Source organism: Lepisosteus oculatus, chromosome 10 (genome assembly GCF_040954835.1).
Source record: "Lepisosteus oculatus isolate fLepOcu1 chromosome 10, fLepOcu1.hap2, whole genome shotgun sequence".
NCBI classification, from domain to species: domain Eukaryota; kingdom Metazoa; phylum Chordata; class Actinopteri; order Semionotiformes; family Lepisosteidae; genus Lepisosteus; species Lepisosteus oculatus.
This window is the reverse complement of record NC_090705.1, coordinates 17,041,700-17,068,163: the sequence shown is the minus strand read 5'-3', so window position 1 is coordinate 17,068,163 and position 26,464 is coordinate 17,041,700. Positions and strand designations below refer to the sequence as shown.

Here is a 26,464-nt window from a genome sequence, read left to right as displayed (position 1 = left end):
TCAGCCATTTAGCAATAAGAGTCTCCGCTGTTACGATCCCTTGCATTTATGCAGTCTTTTGTGTAACTCAAGCATTGGCAGGGCATTTCCAAGTGTGTTTTTCATGGGCACACCCTGTTGCCCAAAGCTAATTGGTCAAACATTCGAATGACTGCTTAGTGTTTGGTGTGAACACTTCACAAAGTGTCACTGCTGATGGCTGAAAAGGAATAAAAGGCAAGAGTTGTAGTCCTTTCAAATATATTTCTTCTCTCCGTAACTTCTCTCTGTTACAATCAAAGTACAATAGTTCATAAATTAATTTAAAAATAAACAGTAGTGGGGAGTATGGCTTCTTTCACTTCTGCCACTAAAGTGGGCTACTATAATGATACTGTATGTTTTGTAAAACCCTTTTCTGCTATGACTTGTCTTGTCCAAGCTGGGACAGTGTTTGTAGCAGAGCTACTCTGGACACATTATTTGAGGTACAACCACCCTACCCACATGTCTTCTGACTGTGGGAATAAACCTGAGTACACTTTAAAATACCGTGGACAATGGGTAGAATGTACAAACTCCATACAGAATGTGCTCAAAGCAAGAACTGAACCCAGGGCCCAAGAGCTGTAAGCTCCCAATTTTTGCTCTCTTACATAGCTTTTACCTATCAGAGCAAATTGGCTTTAAAAAAGCCATGTTTGTGAAACTTTTTTTCATCTGTTGCATAAAAAAATTGGTGCACATTCTCTTTTTTTTCTGTTTTAATATTGACACACCTCCATGCACCACATTTAGGGAGGAAAAATAGTTATTAAAGTTTTGCTAACCTAGACAGAAACATACTGTATGCTGCACTAATTAAGAGGTATAATGGTTTTTCAAAAAATATTATAATCACAACAGAAGACACCAATTACAATTTGTTTTATGACATACAAATATATTCCTTTGCAGTTGAATTATGTGATTCATTTACACTGAATGTTTACATGCCCCTGGCAAGTTGTCAAACATGACAGATTTTTCAGCAAGTCTCTAATTTGTCTCCAAGGTATACAAATTAAAGAGCTTTCCTGGTGCCAGGTGTGCGGAATATGTATTTGGGTTCTCTTTCTATTATTGTTTGTCTCACATTTAAAGTTTCTCTCTGTGCTCTGTAGGATAGTTAGTGGTTCAGTTTAGTACTTCTCTCAAACCAGATAGCATAAACTTGTGTAATTGCCTGTCTTCTCTTGTTTCTCAGACTTTTCTCTCACGTGTGCATACATGGGCTGTTGTGAAATAACTACCCATGCAAATTAGCTTCTTAGTATCAGTTGAAAAAACAGAGTGTGTAACAGTATTTTGCCACTAATAAGGACCCCTATTTTAGTTCTCCATTTCCTCAAGGGGCACACTAAAATTAAGGACAATGGTCTTAAACAATTCCTCAGTGTAATCACCATGTAACAGCTTGCACACCATCCGTTTCAAAGTGTTATTTGAGTTTTAAAGTGATTCTGGTTTTTTTTTTTGGTTCCCATCTTTCAGAAAGTTTGCCATGTCTTCAAGTATAAAAAAACAAAAACTCTGTAATGGCATTTAAAAACCTGGCTTTCCGTGAACGACTTTCAGAAAGGCTATCAAATTTCAGCTGAGGAGGGCCAAGTCACCTGCTTTGCACTTGTGGGAGAACATGGGTAAGAGGCTAACACAATAAAAGGCTGAGAAAATTACCACTTTTATTGATTTAAAGGCAGGGCATCATTCTTGAAGCCACCTGGGAATGTACACCTGGGAACGTTTGGAAATGATGCTTTTAATTCCATGGCAATCTGCACTGACATCTGTTAATTTCCAAGTGAAACTTCTGCCTGTGAAAACCACAGAGACCGAATAGCAGAGGGAACGTGAGGTGATCAGAGGACCTGCAGAATAAGTTACTTATCTGAATTAGAGTGCAAAGAATGTATTTATCTGTTTAATATTTTTACTAATTTATCTGTAAGTGTTGCATTTTCTGAATGTCGCACATAATGTTTAGTGTCCGTACATAACCTAATTAGAAACATACAGTTTCATAGACTGTAGATTCCATCTTCATCCATATATCCAACTGGTATCCCATTCTAGGTGAGAACAATCCTGTGCTTCCTTGGTTGTGCCCTTTGCTTCCAGTGTTGTGTATGGGCTGCTACAGCTCTCAGTGGGACAAACATTCTGATAATGGGTGCTCATATGGAGATGTACTGTATACAAGTGATGCGATTTTTGAATTCCTCTTTACAAAAAATATTCTTTGCATTTTAAACATTAAAACATGCATTCATCTCAGATTTAATGCACATCATAAAGAAAGTCACTGATGTTATATTTAAAAAATCTTTCACATTTCATATACACAGTGTTTATCAATAGCTGTCACTCTACAGGTGTCATACTGTACTTTGGATTTGCTTTAGGAAAAGTCAGCTTTAAATGGTTTTGTTTATATTAGAATGACAAATGTACAAATCTCCCCCTTTTGACTTCCCTGTTTAATTGTGCGATAAAAACATGTAATTTTCAACAAAACTTGAAATCGTTAGCCGCGAAAGAAAGTGTGATGTACGAACAGAGCAGACTTGAAATGTTAGGCTGATAAACAAAAATCTCAACAAAGGAATTAATTTATTGTATTAATGTATGTTATACTGTTGTATTGTAGACTAGAAGATGGCACAATACACAGCAGTACTTTTTATAGAACAATAATGAAGGTTACAATCACTGAAGGTTATGAACATTAATCTCTTACACACTGTTAGATTGAGATGTCTGAAGAGTAGTTTGTAATTAATTGATTGATAAAATAAATGTAGTTCTTATCACTCTGGATTATCATACGAGAGGACTAACAGCTGCGGAGTTCTGCTTTACCTCTGTTGCCCTAACTTGTAAACCTCAATGAGGTTGCTTCCCAAAATGCTATTAAAATCACAATCCGGCCCCGTCTCCTTCACATTCATTTTTCTTTTACATCTCTTCTCCACTTGTGCTGCTCCCCCTTGCTGAATTTCACTCTGCGTGGGGGTCCTGACTTCCTCGTCCTGTGGCCAGGTGCTTGGGCTTCAGCCAAGCCAATACCTTTCGATAAGCGTTTGTAACCCCTTTTCTGCAATGTGTTTTGCTTGTTGTTTCATTTTAATCATGTTCTTTTTCAACAAGCATTCTGTAACATGCAGTATACTGTAGTGTACATACTGTATATCTCAAATGATTAAATCAAATCTAATTTTTACTAACACAGCGACCTTACTCTAACACAAAATAATTTATCAACATAAACCTGCACAACTACCTATAATATTAAAAAATCAGTTGCTTGCCTATTCTACTAGTGTGAGTGAAAATGCGGCCTGATAGTCGACGAGGCATTTCAGGGGGCATCTGAAAGAAAAATGTACTGTTGACAGCAATCCTTAGTCTTTTAGAGAAGTATGATGCATGTATGAAAGAACAACCTCTGGGCTATACTGAAATGGGTATCAGAACAACAGTGTGTGGACGCACTGTTGGTCAAGTTAGATCAAGATATCAATAATGTTGTGAAAGTTTATACCAAAGAAAACAACTTGGATAAAATGGGGATGCCCACTTCTAAAGCTGAAAGAATTTTGATATTCAGAGGGCTTGAAATATTTGGGGGGCTAAATTTTGTATAAGAGTAGTGAAAGAAGCAGTGTTACTGATAGACAATTTCTGAGCTATGTCACGAGAATCAGTCTCCTTTGATCTGTTGAAAACAAGGAAGCTATTCTGATTTTTCTGTAATATTTCTTTTTTTATGTAAAGACCACGACACATTTGTTAATCTTCCCATGCATGAAAAGGGTCTTGCTCTGTTACTGAATGCTACTTGGATTTGTTTCTTAATTTTAAGGAGTCTTTTTGTCTCGATAAGAGTGCCATTTACTTAGAAATATCACTGACACTTGCTTAGTGGTTTGTTTCTCAAAGTTCCATGTAAAAATCACTTCTGCATTTACACTGTACTTAATTTGTTTCCTACACACATGCCGTGAAGTTAAGAGATGTGTGGGTTGATTTTGTCTTTTTACATCAGGGTTTGGAAATCTCATTTAAATCTTTTCCACTTCTTCCACACATTTTGTTCATTCAGCCCTTTCAAATGTCAGTAACAAAAAGGATGATTCCGGCTGTTTTTCTGTTTCCAGGCTGATATGTTTTCTATTGCATGATAAAAAGCACTGTTTATAATATTCTCATCAACATTCCTTACAATATCCTAGGTCATAGCACTTTTGGCCTCAAGTTTTCTACAGCAAACAAAGTTTCCAGTGTTACAACACATACTTTAAAAACATGACTGAAGTCTCCTAAATAAGGCAGATGTTTTTTTTATGTGAGAATATAATAGTATGAATACATCATGTTTTGGTATTGTGTTTTTTTCAAAGATAAATGAATACCTATTCCTACACATTAATCCATCCTATTTTTTAGTAGAGTAACCCAGAGTATAGAATGCATGCATATAAATGGGCAACTGCTGTATTTGAGAAAACAAATTTTATAAGCCCCATTTACTTCATGTATTCTTTTCATCACCTCTTTTGTTTATTTCACTTTACATTCACGTTACTTTTGAACCGTTTGGTTTATTGCTTTGAACACTAAAACAACCAAATTGAAATATACTTTATGAGTACAGTATATCCAGCTATGTATTGCGTACTACAGTAAATGAAGATAATGTATACCTATTGCTCACAACTGAAAGATAAAAACAGAATTCTAATTTCTAAAAGCAATGTTTTATTTTTCTTTTGTTTGAATGACTGGATGATCCTTTAAGCACCAATGTGTGAACTACCCAAAAGACTGGAGTGGTCTTCTCTTGTTCCTGACATTTCTTGCATCCTTGTGGTCATTCTACTGCCACAGCTCTGAGCTGTAGATTCTAAATGTTTAGAATAAACATAAGCTTTTTTTTTTCACTTTAACCCCTGTCTCATACAAATAAAAGAAAACACACAAACGTCCAAAATATGACAATTTTCTCTTTTTTGTGGACTAAACGGATTTATACACGTACAGTATGATACCGGTGTGGCTCCACTACTGATTTTATTTTTTATTTATTTTCATGAAATAGTTACATTTCCCCTCCGATTTTTAAAGACATTTAAAATATTTTTAAAGACAGACATGGTAAAATACTTGATGCTTCACAACTTGCAGTTGTTCTAAAATGTTACACTTTGGAAATGGGATCCTTATTTTATTAGCGTGGCGCAGTGGCTAGGGCTCTGAATTCCAGACCAGAAAGCTGTGGGTTCAAATCTTACATGATACACTGCTGCTGTACCACTGAGCAAGATTCTCACTCGAGTTGCTTCAGTAAAACATCTGCTGTACTGTATAAATAAGTTCTCTGCAGGTCATGGTAAATCACAATGTAATCTTTAAACAGGTGAATCAATTGAGAAATGATACACCGAAGTGTTAAATATAGCCACACGATTCTATACGGACTACTCCAAAAACAAGTGAATTCTAAAACTGTGCATTTTTGTACATATTTAGCACTCCCTCGTGGTGGAGAGGAATCTTGATACATCTTGACAGAAACTGATAAAACAGATTAAAAACAGGAAGGGTGTGAAGATATAGTACAGTGGAACACCTTTGTAAGGGCTGTGATGGATGCATCAGACTCCTTTGAAACTTTTGGGTTTCTCAATGAATTTGACTTTTACGTCCGAGTTTACATGTATGCAAAATTGACTTATAGGAGTACCCCCAATCAAGGATTCAGTTGAAAGACTTCTCTCTGGAGCTGAGAAGTTCAGCTTCTCTTCTTTCACCTTTGAACTGATCACTTTTAGTGGATTCTGTTCCAGAACTCTCAAATAGAACACCACTCTACCAGGTAATGTTTCTTTGATGTTTCCCATCCATGTAGTGGCAAATGTGTGCCTGAACAACTGGTCTCAGCCCAGGATAGTGGAGGCCTCCCTCTCAAAGTATTTTAATACACAACAGGATGAAAGGAGAGGGTGAGACACAGGTCAGAGCAAACAGACAAACAGATTTTGCAATCTTAAAAACAGTAACAAGGACTCTCCCATTCATGGGAATGTAGCAGATGGAGCCAGCCCTGAGACTAAATAAAGAATGTCACATTTTTCAGGATAAGGTTTCAGCCATTTTTGAGACGTCCATACCTGAGCCTGGCCAGGCACTCTTGACAGCACAGGAGCCACATTGTTCTAAGGGGAAGGTAATACAAACTGAAAAGTTATCAATCGAATGTCAAAACCAGCTACAATGATTTTTTCCATAGTTGTTTCAGTCATTTTACCCTAAAGTGGAATCTCCACCTTAAATTCTTACATTGTTTCACCCACAGAACTATATTATTAAGAAAACGCATGTATTTCTACAGCAGGCTGCTTTAACATGTTGTACAATGCACAGATTGTTAAAACTACATTGCATGGTATTGAGGGCATCCTAATCAGAATGTTTCTCTTTTATCTGTTAGAGACCATGATTCCCTTATCTATTTTACAGCGTCATTAGTCTGAAAAATAACTGCTGCTCTCTAAAGAGAAAAAAAGCAACAGCATAACTTTCAAGTTGGAACCTGTTTGGTTATCTTATTATGAGTGTCCCCTGAGGTTTTCTAACAAGAGTGCTACCAAAGCACTCTAGAACTGATATCTCATGTATACTACTGAACTAAAAATGAGCTTTTTATCACTTATCTCACTGCATTTAACCTAAGGACCTTAAACAACTTAGCTCCTTATATCGTAGTAAATGCTGCACTCCCTCTCTGCACTAAACTGCATTATATTAAGCATTGCGTGATGGAACTGTTTTTTTCACATTTTCTGCATTTCGCTGTTGTGTTATTTTGTTTTTTTCTGTGATACTTTTGTGTATGTTTTTTGATTTTGCTGACCCAATGAAAAATGAAACCTGTTTTTGTTTTCATATTGCTGAGTTCTTCTAGCTGTGCATTTGGCAGTGAGGAACTGGCTCAGAACATAATGTAACATCTTAATAAACAGATAATATAAAGTTGTTTCAGTGTATAAACATTCACACACAAAAATTCTAAGAGTTATGACAAAGTCAATGCAGAAAAATAAATTTAGGATTTTTCAGGACAGCACTTTACACAGAGTTCTGGGAATTTCTCTAACCAGATTGTTGGAACCCTTTCCAAGGGCTCTTTTAATCAACAGCTTGATGGGATATTTGATTCATGAATCTACAGTACTAGCAAATAAGCATGCGAGAGTGGCTGACTGGCTATTACATTTCTAGACTTTGTAATGTCTTTCTGTCCATTCAGTGCTTTTAACACAGAAAACAAAGTTTCTTGCTTTCCTTTACAAAAAAGCTGAATGTGATCCTTGGATCAATTAGTTACTAACTACCAAACCAGCCACATGGCTGCTCTAATTTATAACCATTCCTAGTTTCTGCTGTTCTTATTACAGGTAAATATCATTATCAATACCGCATCACATATTCTTAAACAAATGTCATTTTAGAATTCACTTTCTGTTAAACATGCCAGAATTAAACTAGCTATTGCAGTTCATATGCTGAATCTTTTTGTAGTTACTTGATAAAAACAAACACAAATTCTATCAATTTATGATATGTATTAAATAACAGAGTATGAAGTGGGATGTTGGTGTGTAAATTGTGTCCAATGTACTATATATAATAACCTGATGTTTAACTATTCACACCTTTGGAGAATTTCCCCAACTAGTTAAATTAGTATACTTATATTGCCAGCAACCCTATCACCCTGCAACTCACAACTCACAACCTACTGAAGCTAAGTTAGTGCAACCCTGGTCTTTACCTGGATGGGAGACCTCCTGCGAAAACTAAGGTTGCTGCTGGAAGTGGTGTTAGTGGGGCCAGCAGAGAGTGCTCAACCTGTGGTCCCTGTGGATCCTAATGCACCAGTATAGTGACTGGGACACTATACTGTAAAAAGGCACCGTCCTTCAGATGAGATGTAAAACCGAGGTCCTGACTCTCTGTTGTCAAATTTCCCACTGGCCTTTACTAATCATGGCCTCCTAATAATCCCCATCTATGAAATGGCTTCATTACTCTGTTCTCCTCCCCACTCACTGACAGCTGATGTGTGGTGAATGTAGTGGTGCACTATAGCTGCTGTCGCATCATCCAGGTGGATGCTGCATATTGGTGGTGGTGGAGGGGTGTCCCCATTACCTGTAAAGCACTGTGAGTGGAGTGTCCAGAAAAGCGCTATATAAGTGTAAGGAGTTTTATGATGATTATTATTTGATGTTTGATTTGATACTACTAATTTTCTTCTGGAGAATCCAAGGACAAGTGAAAGACCTTAGAAAACACAAAGTATCTGACACTTGGCCTGAGAATCTGCCCCAACATTAAACACCTAAATTAAAGTTAAACATGAGCCCATACCATGCAACTCATTCACTCCCAATTTACTGGGTGTGATTTCAAATGCTGTTGACAGTGTTGTTCTCTGTGCATGGGAAACAACTGCCCTGTGTTCTAATCTCGCACGTAGGCCTAATGGAATGAAGACAAAATATATTTTACTGCACTTGAGCGAAACAAGTTTTTAAATCGGTAGTACACAATGCCTTCATGCTCTTGTGGGACATGTCCTGTGCCGAATTACTGTTTGGAAGGGAGTAACCCCCTTGCAGGTCCTCAGGGGCCCCAATGTGTGTTCTCAAGTATCTGTGAGGTGGGAAGAGTTACTGTTTGCCTTGATTCACTCTCATTATTGGCACAGTTGCACAACAACTGACAAGATACTATTTCATTTATTCTGCAACATTCTTTCAGCAAGAGATTCTATGTAAATAACAATAAACTGTAATTAATGTGGGGGTATTGCAACACTCATTTTTACAGCATTCTAGCAAAGTTTCTGCAAAAGCATGAAGCTAAAGTTGTCACTTTACAATTGCCGCCCCGTGTCTTCATAAACATATTAAGAATTTTAAGTTGTGAACTTGAGGCAAAGACCACATCCACAACATTTTTGTCATTTTTCATTAATTTGTGTTTTTGTCTGGCAAACAATTGCAAATGTTCCACACTTTGTGCTTTTAGAAGGTAATCTTGTTCTAATGGTTTTTTTATTTGTTTTTTTCCCCAGACTGAGATATTGTCAGTTATCTTATAGGCAAGAACATTACAAATTGTTAGAAATAATAAGAATACATTAGAAAGGAACCTGCAATAAGAGGTAAAGCATTACAGATTGATGGGGTGCTCTCATATCCCCAGGTATCTTAAGGAAATGTTGTTTATTACAATGTGTTCTTCAGAGAGCAATCTGTTCGCTGCATTCCCAGATCACATGCTACCCATTACCTTTTACTGACAGGAATGAAGAATTCTGATCAGACTGCTGTTATGGAGAGATGGTACTTAATCCAAGAAGTATACAAAGTAGTTTAAAACCTCAGTAAGACTTAAACAGCAGCTATCAAATCAAACCAATTATCACTGCACAAGACAACTTGTACTCACCCCATTATTATCTCTGCATAGCTAGCTCAACAGCATTCTTGCATCAGCATCAGCAATTGCCTATAATTTCTCCACATACTGTAATGTTTATATGTATCGTCATACTGTATTTTCAACACTGTTGAGTTGAATTTCTGTTGCTGATTTTTTTTGCAGCCAGGAGTAAGTACAGATTTCAACAACAGACTTACAAGGGCTCTGTGATGGCTTCTGTCTTAATTTGTGGACTAAAGTTCTCAGAATAATTATTCATTTTTTTATTTCTGCTTCATAGTAACATGCTTTTTGGAGATTACTGTTACTCTAGACATAATCATTCAGATCATCAGCATACAACTCTGCAATTTCAATATCCTTGAAACAAATGAGTCGCTAAGGAGATAAACACAATAATGAATTTTCTGATTTTCGATTTTTCATCTGATTTATTAACCTTGTACAAAGTACTAACTATGTACTCAAATTTGTATTTTTGAGAAATGGTTGAGTTCAAATTCAGAGATAAGATCAGTCAGATTCAATAATGATGCTCATCATGTGGATTTAGTTTCCATTTCTTACATTATTGATGCTTTCTCAATTAGTGTTACATTACATTTCTGATTCCAGTTCACAAATGTAAAAATCTCAACAATAAAAAAAGCAGTGCAGAATTCAAATCAGGCTAATGTATTGGGAAAGTGTTAAAGGTGTTAATGGGAGTGAGTGTGTTGTACCACTTGCATGTTCAGATATAATTACTATTTGAAAAAGACTAACCAGCTCCACTTCTGAAAAAGTAGTTTTACCTTCCCCCTTCCCCACCCCAAAAGAAGATCAGGAGTTCAGAAAGATGGGCACATTTCACCGTCCATGTTGCTGTTAGATGTATTGTGACTTTGGTGTGACATTCCACAGTTTGCTGAAGGTGTGAACAAGGCCCAGACCACGCTGAGATAACACTGCTGAATAAACAGAAGGACCTGGTGGCTATTTCACTCGAGCAGGTTCTCATCACAGCCTTTGGATAATGACATACTAGCTGTTTTTCTTACAAGTAAAAACAGGACCCACTCTGATGTATAAAATACATAGCTGTCTATGGCAAACAGATGGCTGGACCTGGTCTCAAAACTGATTACATCTCAGATGACTTCCAGTGGTTTCCATAAATCAGGACACGAGATGTGCATGTTTTCTTTTCCTTTGATATCTTTCGGTAGGCACAGGTTTTACAAGAGAGAAGATTCGAAAAACAGGATAATTTAATGCTGGTTCTGGGAAGTTTGTCGCTGCTTAGACTAGGCTCTTGTATGTTTCAGGAGTTGAGTGACTAATAATGTTTAAACTTATAATTACCAGGGAAGTAGGAAGAATTCCAGAGGGATCCCTTTCTGACAGTGTCATTTTGAGTTTATTGGCATAGTACTGTAAATAACAGCCTGTCCTAAGGATATAACATCATTGCCAAAACAACAGATAGACTGTGCTGGCGGGATATTCATGCTTATTCTGTGGGTGATCTTCATCGCTGAGGACACAAATAAAAGTCCATGTTATGTGTTGTTCCTTTGTGAATTCACACTTGGTGAATTATACAATTAATTATTGTTATTCCTGTAACCTCTCCTATATAAAATTACTTCTTCGTACAAAAATCTCTATGCATTGGCTAGCCTTTCTTTGCCAAGAGTGAGCTACATTGATGCAATTGCTATAAATTGCTATAGTAAAGAAAAGGGACACGTTCCTGGGACATTTCCTTATAACAATATAAAAGGAGGATTTTGACATACTGATTTTATGACAGTGTATTTATTCATTAAGGTTCAGTGTTAATGATAATATTTCCGACGCAGCAGTGTTTGGGTGTTTTTCATGAGAAGATTATTTTCTACCTATTGAAAAAATAGGTAAGATGGTTTTTGATCTACGTCTAAATACACAATATTTTCATGTGTTAAGGTGTTTCTTTCTTTTTGTATGAATTGATTCCCTCTAGGAAATCAATGTAATATAAAAGTCACACTTCAAGTTCATCCAACATTTTGTACAACAACATTCAAACTGAAGTGTTTGACACATTACTGCACACAAATCTTATAAGAGTATTGAGAAATTGTTAGTTAAGGGGGAATTGTTATTTACAAATTAAATTAACATTTTAAATCCTTTCATATGAAGATGTAGAGTTAGAATGGTTTACGAAAAAGACTAGTTCCCTTCAGATCTTTGTCTTTTTGTACAATCTTTGGTTCATTCCCATGAAATAAGACGAGAAATGTGTGTAACTGTGTAAATGACTGGAGAGAGTTTACTTCTCTATACACTCCTAAAAGGGTTGATAGTGTGACATTTCTAATATCTTTTCTAAATGTTGGTTCATTTATATTAACCAAAAAAAATCTTTAAAAAATTAACAAAGTGCTACAGCTCCCTTCAGGAACATACAGTATCCAATGTGGTGCACAAGGTCTGCTGGTTTAAATCCCGAATATGCTGCCAGTTTAATGTGTTGCGCAGAATCTCCCAAAGGCTGATGCACCACTGGCAAAATGTCATGATATACCAGTGATCCTCAGCTCCAGTCAGTGCTGCGAAATTGTGACTGCAGCTGTAATCATTGTGGCTGTTAGTCTCCTGTCCCATGTGAAAGCCTTGCTGTTTGCATTCAAGGATGACCTGCCTAGTTTGTTTGGGAAGTGCTGTGTCCCTCTTCTTAGCTGTATCAGTGATTAGGTAGAACAAAAAGAGCAGAAGCTGGCTAGTCCAAATTTAGTTGAAGTATCTGTTTATTCCTGGTGAAGGATGTGATATCCCAGAAACACAGGTATCAGCAGGGCAGGACAACATTCTAGACAGAACACCAGCCTACCCCTGAGCACACATACACAAATGTAACAGCAGACAGGGAAGCCTTAGAGGTACCAAGTACTGTAATCTAGTCAGCATGTCTAAGCTACTGTAGGCCACTTTCCTCTCACAAGCCATGGTTATGTCATCCAGGTTAATTGACATGTTTAACTTGTTCTTTGTCCTTGTTTGTGTGTGTCCTGTCACGGACCGACATCCCATACAGGCTTGAACCCATCTTGCAATCCATGTCTGCCAGTTTGGGCTCCAGCCCACTGTGACCCAGTGTGGAATGAAGCAGTTATTGAAAATGGATGGACAGACACCTTGATGTAATAAATGACTGAATTATCAAGTGTTGTCATCTTATTGTAATATACTCTTTCTCACTTCGGTATTCAGCAGTCCCTAACAAAATAACTATTTTTAATTTGAACAAGGTGCGCAGGATTTTTCACAAAGGTGCCTGCCGTGTGAAAATAAGAACACCACAATGCAGTTTTAAACTCCTGTTTTCCCAGCCCTTCCTGGCTTTTTAAGTACAGGCCATGTGCATGTCTGTTTGTGTTAAGCCACCAGGCTCTGAAGTGTTTGTGTCTGCTCCCTTTTATGCTCATTGTACCGTAGTTGTGCCAACAAAGCTGCTCCATTTAAAAATGCATGGCTCTGTCAACTCTGGTGTAGACAACCCTTCAGAGCTAGTTTGTATAAGAACTCTTACTTCTATGGAATTTGCTTTTACGTTTTAAAGATACCTGGAATCTCCTTTGATTGACAGTAGCACAATGAAACTGTGTCTTGACAGCAATATGCAGATAATTCAGGACAGCAAAACAACAAATATATTTTCACAGTGCAATATACACCTTTAGACAAGCTTAAACTGTCAGTTTTCTCTAATACTTTAGTTGTTTTGCTTGCATCATGTACTGATTTGGGATTTGTTTCTAGTGTATTTTATTTTTCTAGATGACAGGTGAAATATAACCTCCTTCTTCCAGTTTGTGCTACTATAAACCAGACACCCTAGAACATAGGTGCAAGAGGGTTCTTATTTTTTGTACCTTTTTAAGTAAGGGTGGTAGATCATGCTGCTTTCCTCTTGAATGTCTCATGGGGCTCTGATCATTTATGGTGGATAGTTTTGTATGACACTGCTTTAAATAGTCACAACAGAGAGGTATACAATCAAAAAACCAAAAGATAAAGCACTGCTTTTATCTAAATAATTAATCCTGATGTTCTTAACAAAAACACTGTTCCTCATGGGAAAGTTAATTGGCTGTCTAAAATCTCTTAAATGCTGTTTACCAGCAGCATCCGGAAATCCTGTTATTGTAAGTTATCCTCTTGAATATAACCTATTTGTTGCACTACCAAAAAGTGATGTTTGTCACTTTTTATTCACTATATTTCCCATTTGGAATTTCTTATTGACCTTTTTGTGATTTCCAAAGTTATCCTTATAAAAGCAGAATCAAACAAACAACTTCTAGTTACTGTGTAATGAGGCAGCAGCATTGCAATTGTGTTTCTGAGCAGCAGTTCTAGGTTTCCAGCTTCACTCATACTAGATAAAAGAGAAATCATGTTGTTCAGAAATTGCATTGGGATTCTACTTAACGTGTTAGGCTGTAATTTTAAATGGGCAGGTTTATTAAGTAGATTAACTTTACCGTGGAAAGCAAAAAGTCTTCTCTTCACTTTTGGGTTAAAAAAATTAGATATTAAACAAGTATAAAGTATATATATTGAGTATAAAGTAAATGATATTATTTAATTATGTAGCAGTCAGGTAACATTGAAACTGTTTAGTGAGCATGTGCAATGGTATCCTTTACTAACATTATTTTAATAAAGAACTAAATAGTTTTGCTGTTCCTATATCAGTAATAACATGAGAAAATTAATTTTCAAGGGTCTGTGTGACAGTGGAAAATTTCTATTGATTGTAATCTAAGCAGTGTTGATAAAGGAAATGACTTTCAAAATACCAAACAGAAGAAAACATTAAATCCTAAAAAAGAGCACAGCTGCTATTGGAAAATGCATCGTTCATATTCCCCAGGTCTCATGGCTCTGGGTGGATTTATGTTAGATTTTAAGATTATGAAAATGCAGCTTGTAGTTCTTAGTGAATTGGTTTATCTGATGGAAGAGGGAAGCAAGCTATTTTTATCTTTCACGTGATTGGAGTTGTGGTTCAGGACATATAAACATACACTTCAAAAATATAGTTAGTTCTTCTTAAAGCTTACTCCACATAAGGAGCAGGATAACTCTTTTAATACCATAAAAAGCCAGGAGCCATATCACTCAGCAACTCACAACTAGCAACCCACTGAAGCTAGGCAGGTATGAGCCTGGCCAGTCTCTGGATAGGAAACCTCCTGAAAAAGCTAAGGATGATATTCTGACAAGGAGGAAACTCCCTCCTAGAACTGTAACAGTTGTTAAGGCAAGTTGTGGACCTACACATGATTAAAAACAAATCAGTGTGCATGCAATATATGTTGATTTATTAATATAAAAATATATACTTATGACATTTGTGATATTGAAAACAAATGGTCAATTTTAAGATGCATTTTCTTTGCGCTGATTTATTATAAAAGTAAGCTGTAGAATCCTGCTTTTTCTATTGTTGAGAACAGTCAAGGAAAAAACACCAAGAGACTTGACCTTCCCTTTAACTCTGTTGATAGCTAGACATCTCTCCCAAGTCCATAATACTTACGCAGCATTTGAAAACGTGTTGCTGCTCTTGGGCAAGGCAGCGAAATGTAGCCTAAACATGTAAAAAGTATTTCAGCCTAGGGCTACAGCTAAATTTGGAATGACAGGGCTTGTCTGGCCTCCTGCCAGAGCACTTTGATAACAGCACAGAGGTGAGTCATGCACTGCAACCTGGCAATGTAGGCATATATACAAAAAAGAAGACAAAATATTTTTACTCTTTTGACAAAAGAATTAACAATAACAATGTGTGTTGACCAAGGATATGTTTTCCCCCAAAGTGGTTTAACATCAAAATAGCACCAGGAGTAGTGTGATCAGTTTCTAGAAATGTCCAGAAAATATATTTTGTTCCTGCAGGAAAAACAGTGATGCACTGCAGTGACGCATTGTCCTTATAAAAAGGGCTTATTGTTGCTCAGCCTAACCAACCTAATTTTACATCTTCTAAATCCACTATTTACTCATGTTCGTGTTTCATATCGTCAATATGTGTACAAGAAGAAAAAGAAAACATGTTATACTGATTTTCCTGCTAGGAATTCCTGCGATCTTATCATGTAGCCTGCTTTAGTGCCATTTGTGAGACCGAATGAATTAAGAGGTGCAGGTCAGTGTAAACGCATTGAAAAACTGTATTTGGTCATTTTCCATTTGGTATTAGAAATAGCTATATATCACACCTGTGGTTTTATTTTACATGTCATAATTAAATCTCCTATCTCATCTGATTTCATCATTTCTTCTGCTGTGTTAGTTTGATATACAAAATGTAGGATAAAAAAAGGATAGGTAGAATTAAAAAATAAAATTTTTAAACTTTCTTACAACTTTACTTACAACAATGAGTTCTTTAATGTGTCATTTTGTGTTTTTAACTTTTATTTTGAGTTTAACATAAACTCCATGGGTTGAGGAACAAATCGTGTTTGGAAAGCAATTTTTGTTTCCTTTTTTTCCCCAAAATTCTGGGGAATGCATTCTGAAATATTCTCACTTTTCAACTTGACAAACCTGTTTTTGCTTTTGTCTATTAATGTTGTTTTTTTAACTTTGTCAAAGAACGCAGTCTTTCTATAGGAAAGGTAAGTGTCCTGATAAAACTGTTGATTTATCTGCTCTGTACTGCTTGATATATTTGTCCAAATCAACGACATTGTTCAGCATTGTGCGTACTGAGTCATATCTCCTTTGGGATTCCAGGGCCTTTTCTTTTTATAAGATCAGCAGTATTAGCCGAAACCCAAGTCCATTTGTTTTTAGCACAAAAGGGAGAGGCAATCACAGTTCCCCTGCAGGGCATGGTGATCACTGTAGCATTGTTCGGATGGTGGGTTGTGTGCTCTTCAATGGTGAAGGAAGTTGCATCAGTATGCATAATGAAGCAGCAGGGAGTAGCTTCTGCCTCAGAAACAGTGCTGCCTCTCTCACGCTCCAGCAGGGCTTTTTCATATTCACAGCTCAGGGCAGCTCAGGCAGAGAGTGTGCTATGAGACACACACAGCATGAAAAGAGGACTAAAGTGAGACTGAGAACAGACCTGTGACATTGCTTTGGATCTCATCTGCTGGGCTGGATGGCGGTGGTGTGCTTTACCTTTTAAATGCTGTTGCTTATCAATATGAACAACAGAACCAGAATCAGGACCTGTGATAATTACCTGAGCATAAAGGTAAGCTGCAAACACCTCCCGCGGCTGTCCGTTGTCAGCAGGTTTTTGTCGATGCCTACAAAATAACATCAGTTTCACCAAGTGGTTTAAATCATTGGGTTCTTAAGATACAAATTATGTCTGAATAATTGTACTGCTGTGGAGTTGCAAAACAAATAGGGTCACTGGGATGGTTCAATCTGAACTACTTTTTAGTAAAACTAAAGGCACAAACAGCTTTGTTTTCTGTCCATAGGAGAAAAAATGCATATTGTCACTAGTTGATGGGAAGAATTTCACTTTTCACAGAGACTAAGCAGCTGGAATGCAGGGCTTTATAAACTAGTGCAACCCAATTACATATATAAGCCTAGACACCATGTCTCACCAAAAAAGTGCCTCAAAACACTGTCTCTTTAAATTTAACAAATGTTTCAGTACTGAGGGCCAGCAGTGCAAAGGGAGACCTGATGGATCTTGCCTTGCTTTCACACTCAAAATCACACAAAGAGAGTTGTTTGAATTCTTTCCCGTCTTTCATTTTTTCTTTAAAGGAACAGTCTACCTGTCATGTCACATACTTATCTCGGTGTACCTTTTCACACGGCCCATTGAAGTGAAAAACGTCTGGGTCTGGTTTTTGCTCATTGATCTTTCACAAATGTTTAAAGTACACAATTTATTTAGGATTTTTGTTTCTTTAGAAAACAAACCTTTTTTTATTTCACATGGTAGTGCATGCACTGGTTTCCAAAGATTATTTATCAATATGTTACAATATATTTTTCATATATTCTGGAAATTCAGAATTAATTAAACTTGTATGGATTTCCAGTTTTAAAAGAACCAAATGTGCTTTAGGCACATTTGTAATTATTATAATTAATTGTTTGTTTTAAAACCAATCTCTTTTACCATAAGAAATGACTTTGTTTTAACTACAAGTCAAGATTCATCAGCGTTTAAGATCCCAGTTAAAGGAGATATTACTTTATGTTTATGTTTTAAAATGTGCAGTTATAGAAGAGGTTACTATAAATCATAAAATTAGGAATTTGAATGAAAAGTACTTTACCAGTAGTGTGGCTGTGGGCTCAGCATATATCTTATTATAACACCATATAAACTTATTATATTGAATTTTCTGTTTTGTCTCTGCCGGAGCCTGTTTTTTATAACACCACTATGCTACTTAGCCAGCTCAGGTAGAAGAGAAGTGGGTCATGATGTGACATAATCATCAAGTGGCATTTCGTCACAGATGAAACATTATATTCCTTTTCTTATTTATATGGGCTTTTTGGGAAGACATCGGGCAGTTTCGTTGGCTACCTTCAGTCAGAGACAGGTAACTTTAGGTGGTCTCCTACTTAAAGCTACCATTAGGCTTACAAATTCATTGTATTTGTGACCTCTTGTAAATGAGAGTATTGGCATGGATGAAGTGGATTGAAAGGTAGCGTTGTGAGTAATGACATACAGTAGATACCCAAGGCTGTGGAAAGTGCTGATACAGCTCTTTTGTGAATCTTGCTAACGCTGTGCTGAATGTATTGGTCCATAAGAACTTATTCATGACACTGGGTCAAATATTTTTTAAAGCAGTCAAAAAATAGCAAAAGAAAGTTCTGCATTAACAACAGGTACTGTACTTTGGATGGTTTCATAAAACAAAAAGCAACGAAGACGAAGATTTTTGCCAGCTATTTTTCTACAGGTGTAATATGTGTATTTATTACCCTTAGGTTAATAAAGAGGCTTTATTGAGGATTTATTTGTTCTTGTGGAAATTGCAAGCAAATTATATGATGAAGGAATTAACTCTTCTTTTTGTACAACAGAATCAGTATAGAAAACAGTATGTGATGCCGAATTCACAAACCACTGGGAACAGGACACCCAGTGGAAAATTTATACTGCCAACCCTTGGTCAGAATTATGAACTCACAGATGTTTTTTGAGTTTTGAGGACTGCATATCAAATAAGCAAACAAACTGCACACATTTTGAAGTATAAATGACTAAAGGGATCAAATGTATATTCATTTGTACACGAATATGGATGGACATAAGGACACGTGGATGGATGTTGGATGGACAGATATCTGGATGGATAGATAGAAATGGGTGGGTTGGGATGGACAAACACCTTTCAGACCTGTAAATCATACTGAAATCCATCTAAGAAAGGGTTCCTCCATAGTTGGAACAACTTGCCTATGAAAATGTTTGAAAGAAAGAAGGATGGGTATGGTTTTCTGATGTTTTTCTTTAAACTTGCATTGTTAAGCGCCTTGGGGCAACCTTGTTGTGAAAGGCGCTATATAAAAAGGAATTGAATTGGATTGAAACTCCTCCACTAGATTTTTGTTACACTGGGGCAAAAGAACTAGCCAGCAATGCTTGTTACATACTGTATTATATTTTGCCAAGGTTAATAGACTTTTGTAACTTTAGCACTTTATGTCCTGTACTGGTCAAAATTTAAGTTAGATCTCCAGTTGTGCATTTGAATTTGACAACCTGTGTGAGCCTATATACAGACCCAGTATCAAAAAGAAGTGTTAATCTTCCTTCGTAATCAAAGGTGGCAGCACAATGAAGGTAAAAACCACATAATTATATCAAATTTAGAAACAAAGCAAAACTGTGTCATATGTATAATTTTGTAGCATCTCAGCTGCTACAGAAGTGAGAACAAAAATCGTGACTTTGGAATTCCAAATATAAAAAAAAGGATTCTCTTGAATCTTGATTCGTGAACACCTTTTTCAAAACTGCAGTAGCCTAACAAATGTACAGTAGACAATGTTCCAGGGAGAAGTAACCCTTTGGTTGAAAAAGGAACTGTTGTAATAACATGAACCAAGAAGGGACTCTGTGGCACTGGACTATAAAGTTCAAGATCTGCACCTGGTGTCATAGTACAGCCAGTCCTGGTTTGTCACTTTAGAGTCCAAGTTTATTAGCAAAACACCTGACCACAGGAAATGGAATGAGCTGAGCTGATAAACATGCACGTCAGTGAGAGCAACCCTGCCAGAATATTATTTCACAAACTAAACTATAACATTCACTCTGTCCACACTTCAGCTCAGCACATATGGTGTGCACATTTAAGTTCTTTTACAGTGTTAAAACATTTTCTCATTTTTTTCATGATCTGTTATTGTTTTGTCACTGGAAATCACTCCCATTCTCTGCTGCAAGCAGCTCTCAAATAGTGGATTTCCTGGCAGAGTCACTGCTTCCTTCAGATCCATCCCTAAGCCTCCAGGATGATCCAGGTCACACTATTATAATGGCCACCCCAGCACTCTGACCCTTTTTCCTCTTTGGAAATTCTGCCGTTTGCTGTTTTTATTAATCTAGTCAGTGACACTGAAGGGCGAAGCTGTGCCCAACAAGCTGACAACAGCTTAGTTTCAGTCAGCAGTGTGTCTTCGAACTGCGTTGCTTTTAAATTCACTTTAATGACGCAGGTTTCTGCCCCCTGTCTGATGAGCTAAAGCAGGCTCACCACACTTGGCACTATGTGCTTTAAAGTTTTCATTGTAGGTGTCGTCTTTCAAGTTCCTTATGAAATGTGATCATTGAATCAGAAATTACACCATTTTTTGTGATCTTAGTTGTAGGTACTGTGAAAATGGCTTCACTTTATAAAGTATTAAACTGTTTCATATTAAAGCATGTTACAAACTGCCAAACCGTTCTTTACTCCATAATTGTAGTATTTTCACAGATGTCGTACACAGCTCTTCGTGCTTTTCAGAGATATTTACAGGAGTGGCCAGATGTACAGTTCTGGTTGTTTGCTTGATACAGTGGTTTAATAAGATGCTGATCATTGGGGAAGTGTCAATCTAGTACCCTTTTTTCTCTACCAGTTAGATTGTGGACCTTGCTTTTCAGAATTTAGCAACAGCTTGAACATATTATAAACCATGTGAATTACGTTTGTGTGGGAATTTGTTTAATTAAAATCTACAAAACTGCTGCAACAATTACTTCAATTATAACTGGAAGGTTTAATTAACATCTATAAAACAATAGTAATGATTCACATCAATTATTACTGAAACATCTCCTGTTCCCATGGTCTGTATGGAGAACTTATTCATTACTATTGTTCTTGAAGCATAGGAACTAAGGTGGAAACAACATGCACAGACTTCCTGTGCATCACAGTTAGACATAATTATAATTCTTTCATATGAAAAAGCTCTGTGGACCTCTGCTCATTAGTGTAAATAGAAATGAAAAGGTGGGGATAGGATGGCGATGATTTTGACTTTAAGCATAATCAAGTATACCAACGTACCACTGCTCCTGTTAGCTAGAATGCACACTGTGGACGACTGACCAGGAAAACACCCTCCTCATTCAAAGGGAGCACAAACATTTAATGGAAAATGGCTGAAGAATGTGTTTCCAGAGGCTAGAGCTTTTCTTTTCGGAAGGCACATCACTCTGTCTGACTTTAAAGTGCAGTGAACTTTGAGTCATCACTGAATTGAAATGGAGAGAGTCTGTCATTTGAATGCAAGCTTTTCTACAAATCATGAAGATGTTAGATTTAAAAAGAGAATCCCCAGTGTGCTGTAATTGGTAATAAAGTGTTTTGTCTGTGTTTCATTAAGAAGAGAAATGGTAAGAAACACATTGGGAAATATATGTTTTTAATGTAAAAATAGTAAAACCCTTCTGTGGTATCCAAAACAAAGACATCAACAAGAATATCAAAACATTTACGTCTGTATGATTTTTTAATTATTGTTTCAGTGTAGACCAAAATAATCAAATGGACTGGATTTTTTTAAAAAAATATATGATATAATATATAATATTAACTTAATTTATCTTTACAGATTACGATCTTTATTTCACCTGCAGATTCCCTGTATTGTAAGATGACAAATCTTTAACACTATACAGTACATTATACAGAACATATTCTCAATATTTATGCTGTATTCATGTGTCTTATTGACATAAGAGGAACTATAAAGAAAGTGCTTCTTTACCAGACTGTGTCTAAATAATCAGAATGACAGAAATGCACAAGTAGATATGGTATTTTGTTATGGTTATTACATTGTGTTGTGATTCTGTTAAGGTCATACCAGTGGTGTACGAACATCAAATATTCTTGTTCTCCAGTAGCCACTGTACACGGTTAGTTGCACTTGTGGTTACAAGCAGCCTGTTTCTTTAAAAAAAAGAAAAGAATTGTTCCCAGACCGTCTCTGGTTACACTTCGGTTGATACTGCCATGAGAACCAAGCCTGTGAGGTTTTATTTCACAGTAATGACATTGTACATAATACACACATCTATATCTTTTTATGGCTCGATCAAAGACATTGTATTAATGAGACTTTTGCCAAGGGCATTTGTTAGGTTATAGTACTTTATTGTCTTTTCTCTACAGGACTATGGTCCTGCCATGAGGTGTTGCTTTCTTATGGTTGGTTAAAGCTGCTGCCCATACAAAGCGAGCAAGTTGATAGCTTAACTGGAAAGCTTAACTCTTATAGTTTTAGCTCCTTCCTCAGACCACATTGTGGGAAATACATATTTAAGGTTTTTGCATATAAAGCAATGGGAATCGCTTGTGCATGCTCACTACATAGGATCAGTAATGTTGCTGAAGCAAGTCAGGTGGCAATCAGCTCCTGGTTGAGGTGACGCTTCTACTTGAATTGAAGTCAAGAGCAACCATCACGTTTCATTCTCAATCAGCCTCCAGTGTGCTCTTCAACACAAACACTAAACTCTTCTTCCTCCTACCATGACTTTAAACTTTAAAATTCCATTAAAAAATTAGGAGTGAGTTACCTGTACAAAAGGCTTGCTCCTTGCAAGCACTTACTCAGAGTTGCAATGCAGTTATCCTTAACATTTTTCACATACTGTAGTTGTGCACAGGTTCACAGGTTCCAGGTCTTCAAATGAATCTGGCTCATGTGATTGGAAGTGGATTTAAACTACTCTCTACTTGGTGGAGCTGCTTCAAGCTTCGGTGCAGTTTTAATCCATGATTCCTTGTGTCCCTGACTTCATAAATGTGCCTGGGATTTGATATGGACTGGTTAAGACTGCATTCCTGCCTTGTACTTTGTCAGCAAACAGAATGCAACATGTATGGTGTATACAGTTAATCCTAGTGATGAAAAACTAGACAAACTCAAGTCATTAGTACATACAGGATGGAGGTTCAAGTGCTTTTGTTGCTATTCTTGTGTGTCTGAGAAGCAGCTAGTAAATATTGAAGCAAGGGAAATGGGTTTTAAAAGAAACTGAAATAAATCAATCCAAGTAGTGCTGGGTAAAATCGTTTAATAAGATAAACATCTGTAAGCAAATGTATGAACAGAAATACTGTGTGTCTTGTTGATCCTATTTGTAATACTGTTTTTCTTAGACTTTATTTTGCAATGCAAATAACCTATTGCAGAGAACAGCAACACCCCCAGATATTTCTAAAGCCAGGGAACTTGTAGGGTAGATGGGCTGTTTTTTCATCCATTTGCTTTCAATTCCAATAACAATAAAGGAAACCAATAATGTCTTTCGTTCAGTGACTACTGCAGCTTTTAATAATTGCTTTGCACACTTTGCAGACTAATGCTATCTAATGCTATGCTTTAAAAAAATGGGTGGATGGAATTTTGGATTCCTAGTTTTACTACCAAACTAGGAAGTCAGGCTGAAATTAAAAATTTAATGCTGCTATACCTCTTGCTCATCTGTGTAGGATTTTCATGTACTATGAATAGTTGGAACTTTAGTGTCCCATTTTCAAGCCACATGTTTATGTCAGTAATGGGGGTGTTTCAGTGACTTTACATAAATGACATAAAATTACATAAAGTCTTAACATATTCTGTCTATAAAGCACATTTGTTACTGACAATGATACAAAACTACTTTTGATCGTTTTTCTCTGAATTTTGGATATTACTTTTGTCTCCATGGTTGTCTGCGATGAAGTACTGTGCTCACACTCGTTCTAGGTAGAATGTTTTTTGAGTGAAATCAAAAGTACAGTCAAACCACTTCTTTGTCAGTGAACGGTTTAATACTAGCAAACAAGTTAGTATTTGTTAGGATCTTATTCCTATTAGATTTTCTTCGATCTAAAGCTGTAAAAAGTGTTTCAAATTTAAACATTTCCATTCCTTTCTTTTTTCAAATATTTTCATATGGGTTAAGGTTAATGTAGTGACAATTTTCAGAATGATATTAGGTGTTATAGCCAATTCTGCTAACGTAGGTGGTAGTGTTGTTTGAGCAGCTGTCATGCAGACAATAAACTATTGATTCCTTGTAGTAGAACTGTGGGATATACCACATGCCCAACTACTTTTTCAGCATGCAGGCAAAAAATACAAATATAATCTGACCAAACAGAAAATGAACTCTTATCTCATGTGCACCCTTTTTCTCAGGAAGCTACATTCCATCTATGTTTTACTTTTAGCTATGTGATATAATTTCCTATGGAAACTGACCCCTAGAACAAGTTGTTTTGCATTAGTCACAAAAGGCTGGCAGGCACTCAGCTCTTTTGGCAGAAAAATGCAGAATCTGTGGCGGGTCTAATATCCCTGCAATTGTACCCTAGATGCAAATGAGTTCCATTTCATCTCCCTATTAAAGACTTTTTTTTCCTGTAAAGGTTGAAGATGACTTAGAATTTCAAGTAGTTAGACTTTAGTAATTGAAACTAAGTGCATGCAACTACGATATCTATCTTTGGAAAATTATTAAATTCTAAAACAAACTATGATTGCTGCTAATTAGACGATTAATGGGTTGTCGACGATACTATCTACACTACTAAGGATGTTACTGTATCTTTTTCTGGAACAAGCAAGCATTCTCCAGCCTCCACAGTCGAAAAATCTTGGGGGTAGTTTCATTTCTCTTTCTACATTTTAGAGTTCTACGTGTTCCTATTTAGCCCACAGACTGATGCAGATCCCCCTTGACCCTATATTTCTGCACTGCTGCTACTATGAACATTTATATTTCTGCTCCTCCTCCTCCTAACTGCAATACCAATGGAGGTGCCTGACAAGAGTAATTCATCATCCTAGCAGTAGTGGCAAAGAGTAGCTTAGTGTTAATTTTTAGGTTTTGACTGAGAATTATTCCATGCATTACATTTGACATGATTAAAGTAATTGAAAACAGGTTCAAAACAGACTGAAAATCAACTGGAATATACAGTAGCCTTCACTTCCCTGTTCTAAATGTGCATTTGCAGGTTGGATATGCTGTGCCCATAAAAATGAAAAACATAATGGCCATGAGAAGTGGTATCGGAATAGTCCTTACAAATACTTGTCGGCACAAGCCGAAAATGTGTTGGATTTTCCAGGCCTTTTGTTTCGCGACACTAGCGTCATGCTCACAGGTGCTTCCCTCAAAACCAAGCTGAGGACATTTCCTTGAACCTCCGCTATCCTGTTGTCTGATCTGACGCCAGATGTTTTGGGCCGTCTTTCAAGACACGTGACTCCACAGTCATAAAGAAGTGAAAATGTCGATTCGGCAGAAGAGCCAACGGAGCACTTCTTATCACCGCAAAACAAATACTGAATAGCCATGCAGTACAAAAAAATGAAAAATGGCAGTGACTTGATGAATGACTTGAACTAAATCGCAGGGGAAGTGAAACTACACACCTGAAACTCTACAGTACATCCTCCTGTTTAAATAGTTACCTTTGGATACAGTCAGGCCCAGGAAAGTCCCCACTGCAGTCCAGACTGAACTCCCTTTGAAGTTACTTTTTTTACAGAAGGGTTTGACAAATGTATGTGGGAGAGCTATTGGCTTTTGCTTTGTTCAGGGTTTTCCTTTACTAATTAAAATTCCTTGGTAACAGTGTATTACTATCAGAAAAAAAAGATTTATTGAAGCTATGGATAAAAAAAAAGTTTTATCTGTCTAAAACTGCATGCATATGTATTACATATGTCAAAACTCTGAAAAACAGTAAAATTATATATATGAATGATTCTCATACTTTAGTCAGAATAAACACACATTCATTTAATAAGTTATTTCTTCTGTATTAGAATCAACCACTCACTTTCTATAGTATGTATTGTTTTCATTTGCATGTATTTCCTGGTAATGATTTGTGTAAGTACTTTATACAATAGTTCAAGTAAAGTAGGTAGCTGCGTCAGCAAAGGAACAAGTAAAGGTTTATTCCATGCTGAAAAGAGAAGAAAACAAAACACAACGTTTCGGCAGTGGAGGCGTCTTTGGGTGTGAAGAAGCCAAAGAAGGTTCCACAGCCAAAATGTTGTTTCTTTTCTTCTCTTTTCAGCATGGAATAAACCTTTACTTGTTCCTTTACGCAGTATCTGCACAGTTCTGAAGGCCGGCTATATCATATCGTCTATTCACTCTGCTCTTGTCAGTGTTTCCTCTCACTCTGGCATTCTGCATCATCTACAATGTCTTACACAATTACTAAATCGTCCAGTCTAAGTCAATAATAAACATAAGAAAGAAGTGTGATCGTACACCTTCAACACACGAAGAATTGTTTTCTGCATTAAGAACTGTGACAGGGAATACTGTGCTTCCCTACTGTTCTTTCATCCTTGTTTTATTATTTCAAGGTTACATAAATTATTCCTAAAACTCATATAAAACACCGTTATGAAACTGTTGTCCATAGAC

At 36.6% G+C, this 26,464-nt stretch overlaps 1 protein-coding gene across 4 annotated transcripts in view; it reads left to right on the top strand.

The window, feature by feature from the left end:
* The window catches only part of zgc:158766 (pleckstrin homology domain-containing family G member 4B), a 65,513-nt gene that overhangs the window by 5,692 nt on the left and 33,357 nt on the right, over positions 1–26,464 (top strand). For 2 of the 4 annotated variants that reach the window (XM_015357735.2, XM_015357734.2), the window contains exon 1: positions 16,545–16,780. The exons of 1 other annotated variant lie outside the window; for it this stretch is intronic. In XM_015357735.2, the coding sequence (XP_015213221.2) occupies positions 16,712–16,780 (69 nt within the window). In that variant the 5' untranslated portion in view covers positions 16,545–16,711. Of the gene's footprint in view, positions 1–6,157; positions 6,248–16,544; positions 16,781–26,464 lie in introns of those variants that run through there. One more of the 4 variants, XM_069194967.1, reaches the window with a different exon arrangement.